This window comes from Macaca fascicularis, chromosome 4 (assembly GCF_037993035.2).
Source record: "Macaca fascicularis isolate 582-1 chromosome 4, T2T-MFA8v1.1".
NCBI classification, from domain to species: Eukaryota; Metazoa; Chordata; class Mammalia; order Primates; family Cercopithecidae; genus Macaca; species Macaca fascicularis.
In genome coordinates this window covers 78,336,972-78,350,053 of record NC_088378.1, presented here as the reverse complement: position 1 = coordinate 78,350,053, position 13,082 = coordinate 78,336,972, and the positions used below count along the sequence as shown (strand labels likewise).

Sequence of the window (13,082 nt, the reverse complement as noted above, 5' to 3'; positions counted from 1 at the left end):
CCTATAGGACACTTACTTTTATCCTCCCCGTTTTGTTACTGGCCAGGCTTGTTCTGCCTGTATGCAGCAAGCCAATCACTGTGGTGACAGTTTTTGCAAAAAAGAAAAGATTTTATTCACAAGGCTTCAATGTGCAGGGCCAGGGAAATAAATCTCAGATCCACCTCTCTGAAAATAGGGCTTGGAGGTATGTGTGTGACAGAAAGTGGGGTGGTCTAAAGTATAGGGAAAGATGATTGGTGAGTCGGAAAGGTGAGGTAATTAGGGCTTCTGCACAAGGGTAATTAAGCTGTATGGTTCTTCATAGGATATATGTGCAGAAAATGGTGGCACTAGCGTAATCTGATAATGGAGTTTTTGGCTCTCTGATATCAAGAAGTTCCCTCTTCAGGCAGCTGTTGCAGGCCCAACCTGTGCAACCAACTTGTGAAGGTCTCATCTGGCTTGAACTAGACAAAAGCTGCCCCCTAGTTTCTGAAAAATAACTATAAGCACCGTTACTACCGTGACCCATAGTCAGAGATGTTACCCATAAGGTAGCGAGTGGGAGTTCAGTTATGTATTGTTCAGTCATTTGACTTGCTAATGGGGGTTTTAAGATCAACTAGAGGTAAGTAATTAAAAGCTAGCCAGCTAGTTTGGAGGGCTTAATCATGTTTCACTTGCTCACTATTACTGTTTAATAATATATTTATTTTGTCTGTGTAAATATATTTTCAAGTTTGACTTAAAAAAAAACCCAAGTGAGACTCTACCAACTTTGAAACATTTTAATAAAAATAAAGACTATAAAGAGGTTAGATCCCATCAATCCTATGTACCAGATTATATTTGAAGAGACTTACCAGAAATGGAGGACATTCCACTAATGAACATTTCCTAAGGGTGAGGGTGGTAAATAATTTCAATTATGTGAAAAAATCGCTATATTTTAAGAAATATTTGCTGTGTTTCTGGGGGTAAATGCCCAGCTTCCTCTGGAGAGCTTGGAGAGGGGGGTCTGAGTCTTCACCAGCTGTAAAGTTGTCTTGAGAACAGTCCTTGAAGGATTGCTGCTATACACATTTTTGGTATTACAAACACTAGTATTTGGCATAAGAACTACATTACCAAAAAGTGAAACAAAAGAAAACATTCAGAGATTCCTGTCACTGGATCAAATCACTACATGATTCATATTTGTGTTCTATAACAAAAGAAGACACACAATGATGTTTACTATGACCCTGTGATGTGTCAGCCGTTACACTAGGTACGCTACATACACTATAAGCCCTGTGATAAGGTAGTATTATCTGTATTTTTAGAAAATGAAGAAATTGAGTCTTGGAAAAGGTAAGAAACTAGCCTAGCCTAGTTGCACATCGATATGTACAAACAGCTTCATTTTGTAAAATGTGTGTTTTATTTTTGTTTGCAAGCTGGATTTATTTGGTTGTATTTTTAATCACAAAGACTGAAATTTGTGGTACTAGTCTTTTGGGGGTCATTTCTCACTTTGAGAAGTTACTACAGTAGCTGAACTCTTACACTGTTAAATGAAAACCACGATGCCTGTTGTAGGGGAGGGGGTAAAATCTTCTTTCCTCTATCCATCGTAGATTTTTCAGCAGGGCCTCTATATTTTTAGACCACCAAAGACAGATTAGCAAGAGAAAAACAAACAGAAATTTATTTCCATGTTCATCACAGATACACATGGGAGCACCCAGTGATGACTAACCCAAAGGAGTGGTTAGAACTTGGCCTGACATATGATCTTAGGATAATCAAAGGAAAAGGGATTTGGGGCTTCTGGATGGGAAAGACAAGTTACAGAAAGATGACCAGGAAAAGTACTGTAAACAAGAATTTTTCAGTAAGGTTTATTGTGCAGATTGAAGTCAGTACCTTCTCCATTGATAAGAGTTAGGAGTCCTCCTCTTCCTGGTCCAGGAAAGGAAGAGACCTTTTACGAAAAGAAATTATGAAAATGTTCTTTATAAATGTAAATTTTCTTTACAAAAGGACAACGGTACCCTGTGTTTAGAGCTATTCCTGCATCTGCTGGTTCTCAGTGGCTTTTAGGTCAAAATGATCCATGTGCTAAGGAGGCATATTTTGGGGTGGCTATTCTGGTACCCTCCATGCCTTGTTTTTTTATAGTAGTTATGCAATAGAGGCAAATCCCTTCCTCCTTCCTGGGTTCATTAAGCTGAACCAAAAGGCTGATGGCTACTTAAAATTTTAACATGTTTTCTTAACTATTTTTATATATTCCTTGTCTTTAAGTGTTTAGTAAAATCAATAAATTATCTGTTCACCAAAATAATATTTTCATTATTCAGTAGTTGACCACAAAGCTCCTGAGGACATACCCAAGGACGGGCCTACTTGAAAAAGAGCTCAGAGGAGTCTGTCTAGAGTTTGGTCTAGAAGAGAATCTTTGTCATGCCAATGGCTCAGAAGATTGTAGATGGTCACAGTTGAAAGAGATCTCAAAGGTGATCACTCTTAAGTGACAGAAAAAGAGTCACCTCATTTGCTTCCAGCCCCACATAGCACTCCTTTGGGATTTGTGATAAATGCAGTTCTGTCTCTGAGAGTGTGTGAGAGCCCTAAATGTTGGCTACCTGGAGAGCAACTCTGGCCTTTCTTCATATTGCTCTGCTTCCTAATGCTCCACTCAGCTGGCTCAGCTCTGATCATTTCTGTATTCTGAGGAGGGGAACTGCAGGAGACTGGCCTGGATCTCCCTGGGCTGTGGGAGGGAAACAGCCTTGGGTTAATCTACGTACTAGGCATGGGAAAAAGTGCAAGGAAGTGGGAAAAGGGAGAAGAGGTGTCTGGCTGGAGCTTACAAGTAGCCATGTTGTTCACTCTACTTATGGTGAGGAAAACTTTTTATAAAAACAAATGTATTTGCTAACAAATTTTAATTCAGTATATATATATCCAATATATAAATATAGAGAACATAGGGAATAATAAATAGTAAATAATATGTAGTAAAAATAGTAAATAATAAACCTTTTCCAGTGGTGATTAATCCTTAACTCATTTTAACTCACCTTTTGAAAAAAATAATTTCAACTTTTATTTTGGATTTAGCAGGTACATGTGTATGTAGGTTTGTTACATGAGTATATTGCATGATGCTGAGGTTTGGGGTGTGGATGATCCTGTCACCTGGGTAATGAGCATACTACCTAACAGGTAGTTTTTTAGCCCATGTCCCCAGCCTCCTTCTATTTGTCCCCAATGTTTGTGGTTCCTATCTTTATGCCTAGGGATACTCAATGTTTAACTCACTTATAAGTGAGAAGAACATGTGGTATTTGTTTTTCTGTTCCTGTGTTAATTCGTTTTGGATAATGGCTTTCAGTTTTATCCATGTTGCTGCAAAGGACAAGATTTTCTTCTTTTTTGTGGCTATAAATACACAGTGTTCCATGGTGTATATATACCATATTTTTTAAATCCAGTCTACCACTGGTGGGCACCTAGTTAATTCACCTTTAAAATGGTGTCCAGTTTCCTAAGCTTTGTAGTATATAGTGGCTTATAATTCAACAATTTTAGAAAACACCTGATTTAGTGAGTTGGTCTCCAAACGATAAATGTCTGTAAAAGAAAATTTCATCTATCTTATTATTTTTAATGATCATGTTTGAAATGAAACATATCAAGTTAGATGTGCCATTTAATTTGAGATTATTTTAACTTTAGGATTTTTGTTCTCCATTCAGTTGTTGGGAGTATTTTAAAAACATTGGACTTTCAGAAAGATTAAGGTGTTACACCTCCCTGTAGTATTAAATATTCTTTGCAACTTTAAAGCTCAAGTGTCCATGCCTGTTGGAGTTTGTGTTAGGCGACAAAAGACTGGAGTTTATAACCTAGATTCTGAAAGGACACTGTAGCAACATTAGGTTGCTAAGCAAGTCTCTTGGCTAATTAAACAACGTGCCTTGAATTACTGTGACTGCCCATGCTGCTCAGTCCTAATGGGGCAATTAAAAATGACACTCACTTTTAGGTTCGTCAAGACTTAAATTAGAAATAAATGAAAGTAGAGACATACTATTTTTAATAATTAAAGAAAAGAAGAAACAAAAATATAGTTGTATGAAAAATATTCAAAGCAACCCAGCAACCTAATGTTCAATAAAATGGAATAGTTAACCAATGATGGTATGCTATGTGAAGTATTATGCAGTCATACCAATTGAGGGTTTGTATACAATATAACAAATATTGTATTTCGGTCAGATTGTAAATTGTAGCTCTCTCTTTTATACAAATCAGCAGAAATAGGCACAGCTTAACATATTCCTTTCATAAGCATTTTCATCCTGTTATTGCTTTTCAAAATAAAATTGAGACAGAAGGAAGCCTATTTAACTTATCCAGATTCTAATTAATTTAGCCACTTGGGTGCATTAGAAAATGGGAGCTAGAACCTCTACTGAGGGTTGTAAAGTGTAGTCATGGACCAGGACCAAGACTATTCAAATAATTTATTTTTCTAGTCAGAGTTACTCCAATGATGAAAAGCAAAGACGGGGAATGGAGGCAGGGACTAAATGAGTAAGCGTGCTTGAATAGCCAAGGAGCAGTTTCAAGCCTGACAACTGCATCCTGTTGTATATTTCAATTACGCAATATCGAAGCCTCTATAAGAATCCATTTTTCATTTCCTACTAATTTTTATCTTCTCTATGTTATTTTTTCCACCTACTTTTCAGAAATCTGCTTCTTGAATAGAAAATTGTATTTCTATAGACACTTAGCCATGAGGTACTTGATTTTAATTTAATTCCACTAATCATATTTGGAAGGAAAATGAAATCTCTATAAACGACAAGTCAACTAGTATTTGTGGTTTAGATTTGTGGTTTATCAAATCTTAGTTTTTTCCTTTGGCCATCCCATCTGGTGTTTTAATTTTTATTTTAACACTAAATTACTATTGTTGATTCTCAAACATATTTTACTTCCTAGTCCTTGAAGCTTCAATAAAGTGAAAAAACTTTAATATCCAGAACAATTACTTGTTTGTTAAAGGAGCATTGTGTCAGAATGTTTTATGTGGACAGTAAAACTCTCCAAGCTGCCTCCCTGGAATTCAAAAGCTTTAGCATCAGGAAGACCCAAAGTGTACTTTTCTGCATTTAGCTCAATGCACCCTTTTCTCTTGTCTTTTTATTCAGCTGGAATGCTTGCTGATTCCTCTGCACGCTTCTAAAGCTGAGAACCTGAGGAACCCAGCTGGAAAATGCCATCTGAACGCTGCCTCAGGTATGTCCTGCAGGATGTGTCCTTGCTTGCTGTAGTGAGCCCTGAAATAGGTGCATTGCACGTTGCAGGATCAAGCACAGAGCAGGGACTTAATGCATATTTAAAGGAATCAACAAACTAGTCAGAGCTTTTGTGAATTTACTATGGTAGCACAAGGACTAACTGCTGTGACCTAGTTATTTGTCAAACCTAAACATGTTTCCTGATTCTTTGAATCATACTGCTTTTTAATACTTTTTTCTTATTTAGGATGCTTCCTTCAGACAAAGGTATGCTACTATAAAGGTATATGACATAAAAAAAGAATAAAAAAATTATACATACGTGTGTGTGTGTGTGTGTGTGTGTGTATATATATATATATATATAGAGAGAGAGAGAGAGAGAGCCTCCTTTAAGGCAATCACTTTGGGGCGTACAATGCTTATTCTCAAAATGCTCACAACATTTCCTTTTAATAATTCATTTATTTAATAGATATTAATTAAGCCAAGTACTCTGTTTGGTGCTGAGGACACAGCTATGAATAAAACAGATAAGGTTCCTTCCCTCTTAAAATGTGTATTCTATGGGGGAAACAGTCATTAAACAAATAAGCACACCAGTAACGATGCAAAAATAATTGTGAAAGTGCTCTGAAGGAAAAGTACAGGATAGATAGAGCAAGAAAATGCCTTCCTGAGATAGGCTGTATACCTGAGATTTGAAGGGGGGCATACCCTGAGGCAGGAAGGAGCTTGGCACATTCCAGAAACTGAGGGGCAGCCAATGAGAAAATGCATGGCATTCATTTGAATAGTCTCACTGGAGGTAAATCTGCATCATCCTCTGAGGGAACAGTCAAAATACCTTCAGAGCAAATAATAAGAAAGATGATAAACCTAGGGAATACATTTTTCTTAAGAATTGGGTGTTTGTTAAGTAATGAGACCAGTTTCTTTCCGTGACTCTGAAGCTATTAGAGGTGATTTGTTCCAGAAATGTGTTGAGAACTGGTGACATTGCTGTAACAGGTGTAACGCCTCTGCACTCCCCATGTGAGTCTTTTGCTCTCAATCAGTGATTCTCAATGGTGGATGATTTCACCACCAGGGTACTTTGTGCAATATCTGACAATGTTTTTGGATGTCACTGGGACTGTGGATACAATTGGCATCTACTGGGTAGAGGCCAGGAATCATTTTAAACATCTTGCAATGCATAGGGCAACCCCCTACAGCAAAAAAACATCTAGCCCAAAATGTCAGTAATACTGAGGCTGAGAAACCCTGCTCTAGACCTGGCATCCAACCAATACAGCACATGGAGACCATGGTGTCTGTCTGCCACCACCTCAGCCAAGCTATTTATTCCTGGCTACCAGGATCAGTGTGCATACTTAAAATAAGTTTTTACTTTTAAGTCTGCCATCCCATTCTTATTAATCAACTCCCATTCCACGGTCATCTGTCTTCCACAGTGCAATCATCTCTATAATGTTGTCTCCTTTTCTGCTTCAACCCAGAGCCCTCCCTTCCCCACCTCTCACACTCTCTCACTGTGCCATGTGGAAGTGTCACAGCACAACCACACCTTCTGCTGTATCATCTCCTTGTCCTGAAAAGCTCTGTTCGTCTCAGACTTCACTGAGATCCATCCTCCTCTGACAACCGTTTCCCTTGTAGTCCTCTCAAAGTAGTGGCATTGATATTTCCTCACATCTCATGTACGTCAAGGACAGGTAGAGAGATTGTCATCATCCCAGGGCATGATTTTGCTTCTAGACTGTTACTCCACAAATTGATTGATTGAGAAAGCACAGCCACAAAAACAACATCTCTTCTGAAGATGGTGCTCTCTATCTCTCTCAAGCTCTCCTCTTCCTAACTGTGGTCGGGGTCATTGTCTTTTATTCACTGAGTACTTCGGCACCTGGCTTGCAGTCTTCCTCCTCATCACGAACCCCTTACTGTACCCCCAGGGCCCTCAGTGTCAGCATGGAGGATGTGTCTGCTTCATGGTCCTTGGACCTTCAATCTGCTTATCTCCAAAGACCTTCTCCCTGCACTCAGCTGCCCAGTTTCATGGCCACACCTCAGACCTTGTCATCCTCAGTAATTACTCTGTTTCTGAAATCACACTATCCGTCATTTTACTCTCACCGCAGCCTCCTCTCCTTCTAGCTTGCTGATTTACCCCTGTAATGGTTGTACTCTGACCTTACTGTAATGTCTCATTTATTGGCCCTGCTACTTTCTACCAACCCATCCAGTCTTTCCTTTCCTCATTTTCCTTCTTAAGCAGTTTAGATTCTATCACTGTTGCTAAACCCTTAAGTTCTCTCATTTCCTGTATTTTTGATGCATTTGCTTGAGAAAACCCCAATCCGGATGAACTGAGCTATTCATATTTCCATGCCTATATTGTCTAGTAGAGACTAGTTCCACAAAAATCTTTAGATTCAACAAGCCAAAAAGTGCCCAGAGTTTTAGTATGTGTTTCTGGTCCACTGACTCCCTGCCACTCAAGAGGCAATCCTTTCCCACAACTAAGCCCAAACCTGCCTCTGTGCTTCAAATCGATCTTTCATATATTCTCAGCAACCTTTGACTGTTGCTTGTTTCTCAGCCACGTTCTTGAGATACAGCTGTGTTGTCACCTTCCCTATGCAGATGAGTTGCAGATTTACATTTCTAGCAAAGACTCCTTTCAGAGCTCCAGATCCATGAATCAAGCTACATATTTGACATCTGTGCTTGGATGTCTTAAAGACAACTCAAACTTAACGTGTCCCAAACCAAATTCATCATCATTCTTTTCTACAATTCTGATCCTCTTTCATTTGTTTCCTATTCTGGAAATAGCAAGTTGTATAAGCCAGAAATGTAGGCGTCTTCTGGAAATCTTCCTCCCACTCACCTCCATATATAATCTAACACCAAGACCTGTAGATTTTCCCTCTAAATAACTTTTAATCCCATTCACCTTTCTGAAACTTCATCCGAATGCTCCTTGGGCTCCAAGGTCCAACTCCATCACTCACCTGAACCATAGTCACAGTCCGGGTTTGCTCTAGTCTGGCCCAGTCTCCCCTACTGCTCTTGGTACTACAGCTTGAGTGACCTTTTCTGTGACTTCCCATTGCCCTTAGGATACCCTGGCCCAGAATTCCTGCACAAGTGGGCTCAGGCTTCTGCTGCTCGGGGCTTACCTGCACCACGTTCTTCTTCATCCCTAGCTGTTAACTTTCTGTAGACACTCTGTAAGGGCCATGCTCCCTCCTGCCACAGGATCATAGCATTTGCTGTTCTCCTGCCTGGAAAACCTTCCTTTTTACCAGATTAACTTGTTCTCGTCCTTCAGCCAGCAGCTCAAGTATTATTTCTTTAGGGAGGCTAGATTATGTGATTAATGTGTAACTGCCCCACTGTACTGAAAGTTCCATGAGGACTGCTAAGGACTGCTACCACATATGGTTTGCTCACCATTTTATCCCTGGTACCCAGCACAACACCTGGCGCAGGCTTAATAAATATTTGTTGGATAAATGAATGAGGGAAGGAAGGAAACAAAATTATTCATTTATAATTACGTTCCTTTCTACAGAGTTTTCATTATTTAATAATTGTCTAAGCATATTGTATCTTCTTTGCCTATTATTATGACCATTGTTATTAATTGACCAAGTTCATTTTAAAGTGTTTATAAATTATAAAGTGTTCTATAGAAATAACATTATTTTATTACAGGGTCCTTTAATAGCCTACACCTTAAATAGAATTTTAAAAATATTAATGTCTTTAATTTTCATGAAAATATTTTGACTACATAAAGTGATTTAAGACACTTACTTGATAGTTCACCAATAGACTGAATTGAGATAATTATGCATAATTATTACTGTCAGACTTTTTGTCCAGTCTTTTTCTTTCTTGTATAAAGTAGCCTACTTAAGAAATGAGAATCTTTATGCCAGTTGGTTGTTTTTAATATGTAAGTATGTAACACCTTATTGGTAGTGTTACTTAAAAACGACTACATATTTTTTGTATATACAGGTTGTAGGTGAACACTGATATAGAAATTGACTTGGATTTTAAAATTTGAAATGCAGATGTTTAAAACCATATAGCTGTTTTTGGAATTTACAACTTTAAAACTGACTGAACTTCATCAAAATTCTTTCCATGAACATCAAACCCTATAGGATTTCTGTGACCAAAAATGTTAATTCTATGACCTTGAAGTAGCAATTTGCACTAAAGCAGTGATTCAGTATGAGTAGGGAATATGATATAATGAACATCATTCTCTGCATTTGATTTATTAGTTTTTGTGATCAATTCCAGAATGAAAGTTAAAGGCTTAAAGTTATGAATAATCGTCTTTCCTGAGACCTTGTTTATTTATTTCCCCATTTCTGGATACTGACATACGACTGATCAAATGGTTGCTCCCTGGCATTACTAAAAAGCAATCTTCTGCTCAGAGAGTCTGGGGCTTTCCACTATTGCATGAGGGCCTACGTGGGGCCCTGTGAAATACAGGAACAGCAGTTTGCACAGGCAGTCCGATAGGGGTTGCCTAAAGCCCTTATAGTGTTCAGGTGGAAAAAAATAGAGGGACATATATCCCTGGGAACTCATAGAGTATCCAACAGAACCATAATGAGAAGCATATCTATAATTTTAAAATTCAGGTAGCCATATTAAAAAAAGGTAAAATTATTATTTTTTGTTGTTGTTGAGACAGAGTTTCACTGTTGTTGCCCAGGCTGGAGTGCAGTGGCACGATCTCGACTCACTGCAACCTCTGCCTCCTGGGTTCAAGAAATTCTTCTGCCTTAGCCTCCTGAGTAACTGAGATACAGCATGTGCCACCACACCCGGCTAATTTTTACATTTTTAGTAGAGACGGGGTTTCACCATGTTGGCCAGTCTGGTCTTGAACTCCTGACCTCAGATGATCTGCCCGCTTGGGCCTCCCAAAATGCTGGTATTACCGGTGTGAGTCATCATGCCTGGCCCTAAAAAAGGTAAAATTAATTTTAAAAATAATTTTATGTAACCCAACATACCCTAAATATTATAATTTAAACATGTAATCAGTACAGAAATATTGAGCTATTTTGCGTTCTTTTGTTCATATTGTCTTTGACATCCATTGTGCATTTTACATGTATGGTACATCTCAATTTGGACTGGTCATATTTCAAGTACTCAGTAACCATGTGTGGTTAGTGTCTACTGTATAGGTGTATCCCTACAATAGACTATTACTATTGTATTGATACAATACAATACAATAGAGTATTACTATAGTATCAATATAGCACATACTTTTTTGTATTGATGCAGTTCTAGGGCATCTCTGAGAGAAAGGGGTTGTATTGGGGAAGCCAGGACACTCTCTGCACTCACCGATGAATTCTGAGGTGGCAGCATTGCTTCTGTGGGAGACCTTTTCCAGTTTTAGGATGACACTCAAATCTGTGTTTCCTTGAGAAATATGGCTCTTGCTTTCAGTCTTTTCCCCAGCAATTTAGAAGTTTTAGGATATACTTTTTCTTCCTTTTTCTTTATTTCTCAAAAAAATTGAGGGACATTGCTCTAAGTTGAGAGGCTTAGTTTGCGAATTTGATATATGTTCTAGATGCTGAGGGAGCTGTTTGCAAGCATGTGTCAGCTCCCCATTTTAATTTAGACATAGTGCATTACAGTCTTTGATTTATCTCCTCCCTGGTTTATGACTATTGACTTGGTGAAGTGGGCCTGCTCCCTTCCAGCTATGTTCTGTGGCCACGTGTGCCTTAACATTTAGAGGGTTGAGATGTTTTACAAATTTACATCCAAGAGTTGAGTGGGAAGTTACTTTCAGAATACAATAATGATTTGTTGATTAAGAGGCTTTTATTTCTTGCCAAATGTTAGAGTATTTGTTTCTGCTTTTAAGGATCCCTAACATATTGGTTCCAAAATATTTGGGATCTTGTGCCAACTGTTGTCTTAAATATTTAGCTTGTTGTTTTCTTGAAGCTTGAATTTTCAAGCCCAGCTGAATGATCCTGTGAAATTGTGCAGCATCACTATTGTTTCAAAGCCGAGTCTTTTATTCTTTGCCAAATTTCAGTTTACAGCTGCTCTTTTTCTGGTAAGATTTATTCACTCTCAATAGACATATATAATGCAAGTACCAATTCAATCTTAATAATAAGGACAGGAATTGTGGCACTATATTTGGAAAATGAGTAAGGAAACATTTTAAGGCAGTTATCTTAATATATTCTTCTGTTCCACTACAAATGAAATTTTGAAATACATTTATTTAACATTTAAGGTAATATAAAAATGGAGAAAATAAGTTATGAACGTTTCAAATATATTTTCTAAGGTTATAATAATTAGAATCTATTTTCTATGGTTATAATAATTAGAATCTATTTTCTATCCCAAAACTTTCAGTCACAGTATGAAGATACATGTTTTTGAAGCAAAATTTCAAATATTTCTTACTGCTTTGTCATGTTGTTCTGTTCATGTATATTATTCTAAAAGGCTGACTTTGAGATTCATTATACATAATATAAATATAAAGTTAATAGGGACTTTCATGATTTTTCCCCTTAAGCATAGATTTTTCAGCTCTTTTACAGATTGTGTGTGTGTGTGTGTGTGTGTGTGTGTGTGTGTATATATTTTAGACAGAATCTCGCTCTGTTGCCCAGGCTGGAGTGCAGTGGCATGATCTCAGCTCACTGCAACCTCCACTTACTGGGTTCAAGCAATTCTCCTGCTTCAGCTTCTTGAGTAGCTGGGATTAAGGTACACGCCATCACACCTGGCTAATTTGTGTATTGATGCAATACAATACAACAGAGTATTACTATAGTATTAATTAAACCCCAATATGGGATTTCACCATATTGACCAGGCTGGTCTCAAACTCCTGACCTCAAGTGATCCACCTGCCTCAGCCTCCCAAAGTGCTGGGATTACAGGCATGTGCCACCACGCCTGGCCTCTTTTTTTTTTCTTTTTTCTTTAAGTAGAAGGAGGAATTACATTATTATATTCTTGGTAATATGTTCTCAAGATACCTGATCTTGGACTTTCAGTTTTTCTATCTATAAAATAGAGATAATAATAGTACCTGCCTCATGGTGGTGTTGTGCAGATTACATGAACTAGTCATTGTAAATCACTAAGAATAGTTCATGGGACATGGTGAGCACTATGTGTTTCTCAAATCTATTAAAAAGTCATCCTTTTAGGAAAGATTTTTCAAAGACTATCTTAAAGCTTTACTTGGCTGATACAATGTTTCTATTACTATTCCATTTCTTGATTTGAGATGCTAATTAATTGAGTGATGCTAATTAATCTCCATTCTAGACTTTGCATAGAAATTTGCAAAAAATTATTTATGCTTCTGAATGAGGTTTTTAATTACTGATTTTAAAGTCTGCCTATGGCTTGAGCTACTAGATGAATATTCAATGACAGTAACCATTTCAAAACTCACTGCTACATTTCAACTGAAAATAATCCTCCCACCTTCCCACAGGAACTTCCTATATCATCACCGTCTGTCAAGTTTTTTTCTTTCCATATTTCTGACATTTCTGATGCTTCCCAGTCAAAACTGTCCAATAAAGCTTAATGACTGCCTTCTGGCATTTCACAGGAAGTATTTGGTGATTTGTACCTAACTGTAATTTACCAGCCAACTGGCACCACAGGCTGAGCAGAGCCCTGCCAAATAAACCCACCATGCAGACTAGGCTGGTGGCAACTCTGGCTCCCCTGAGAAACTCTTTCACACTC

General features: G+C 37.9%; 1 protein-coding gene across 21 annotated transcripts in view; it reads left to right on the top strand.

The window, feature by feature from the left end:
• Positions 1-13,082, top strand: part of KLHL32 (kelch like family member 32) — a 210,617-nt gene that overhangs the window by 37,083 nt on the left and 160,452 nt on the right. For 20 of the 21 annotated variants that reach the window (XR_012433603.1, XM_074037443.1, XM_074037435.1 and 17 more), the window contains one exon: positions 5,193-5,280. Coding sequence is in view for 7 of the 21 variants with exons in the window: in XM_015449059.4 (XP_015304545.1) it covers positions 5,258-5,280 (23 nt within the window). In the remaining 14 variants the exon portion in view is untranslated. Of the gene's footprint in view, positions 1-5,192; positions 5,281-10,011; positions 10,295-13,082 lie in introns of those variants that run through there. The other variant, XM_074037429.1, reaches the window with a different exon arrangement.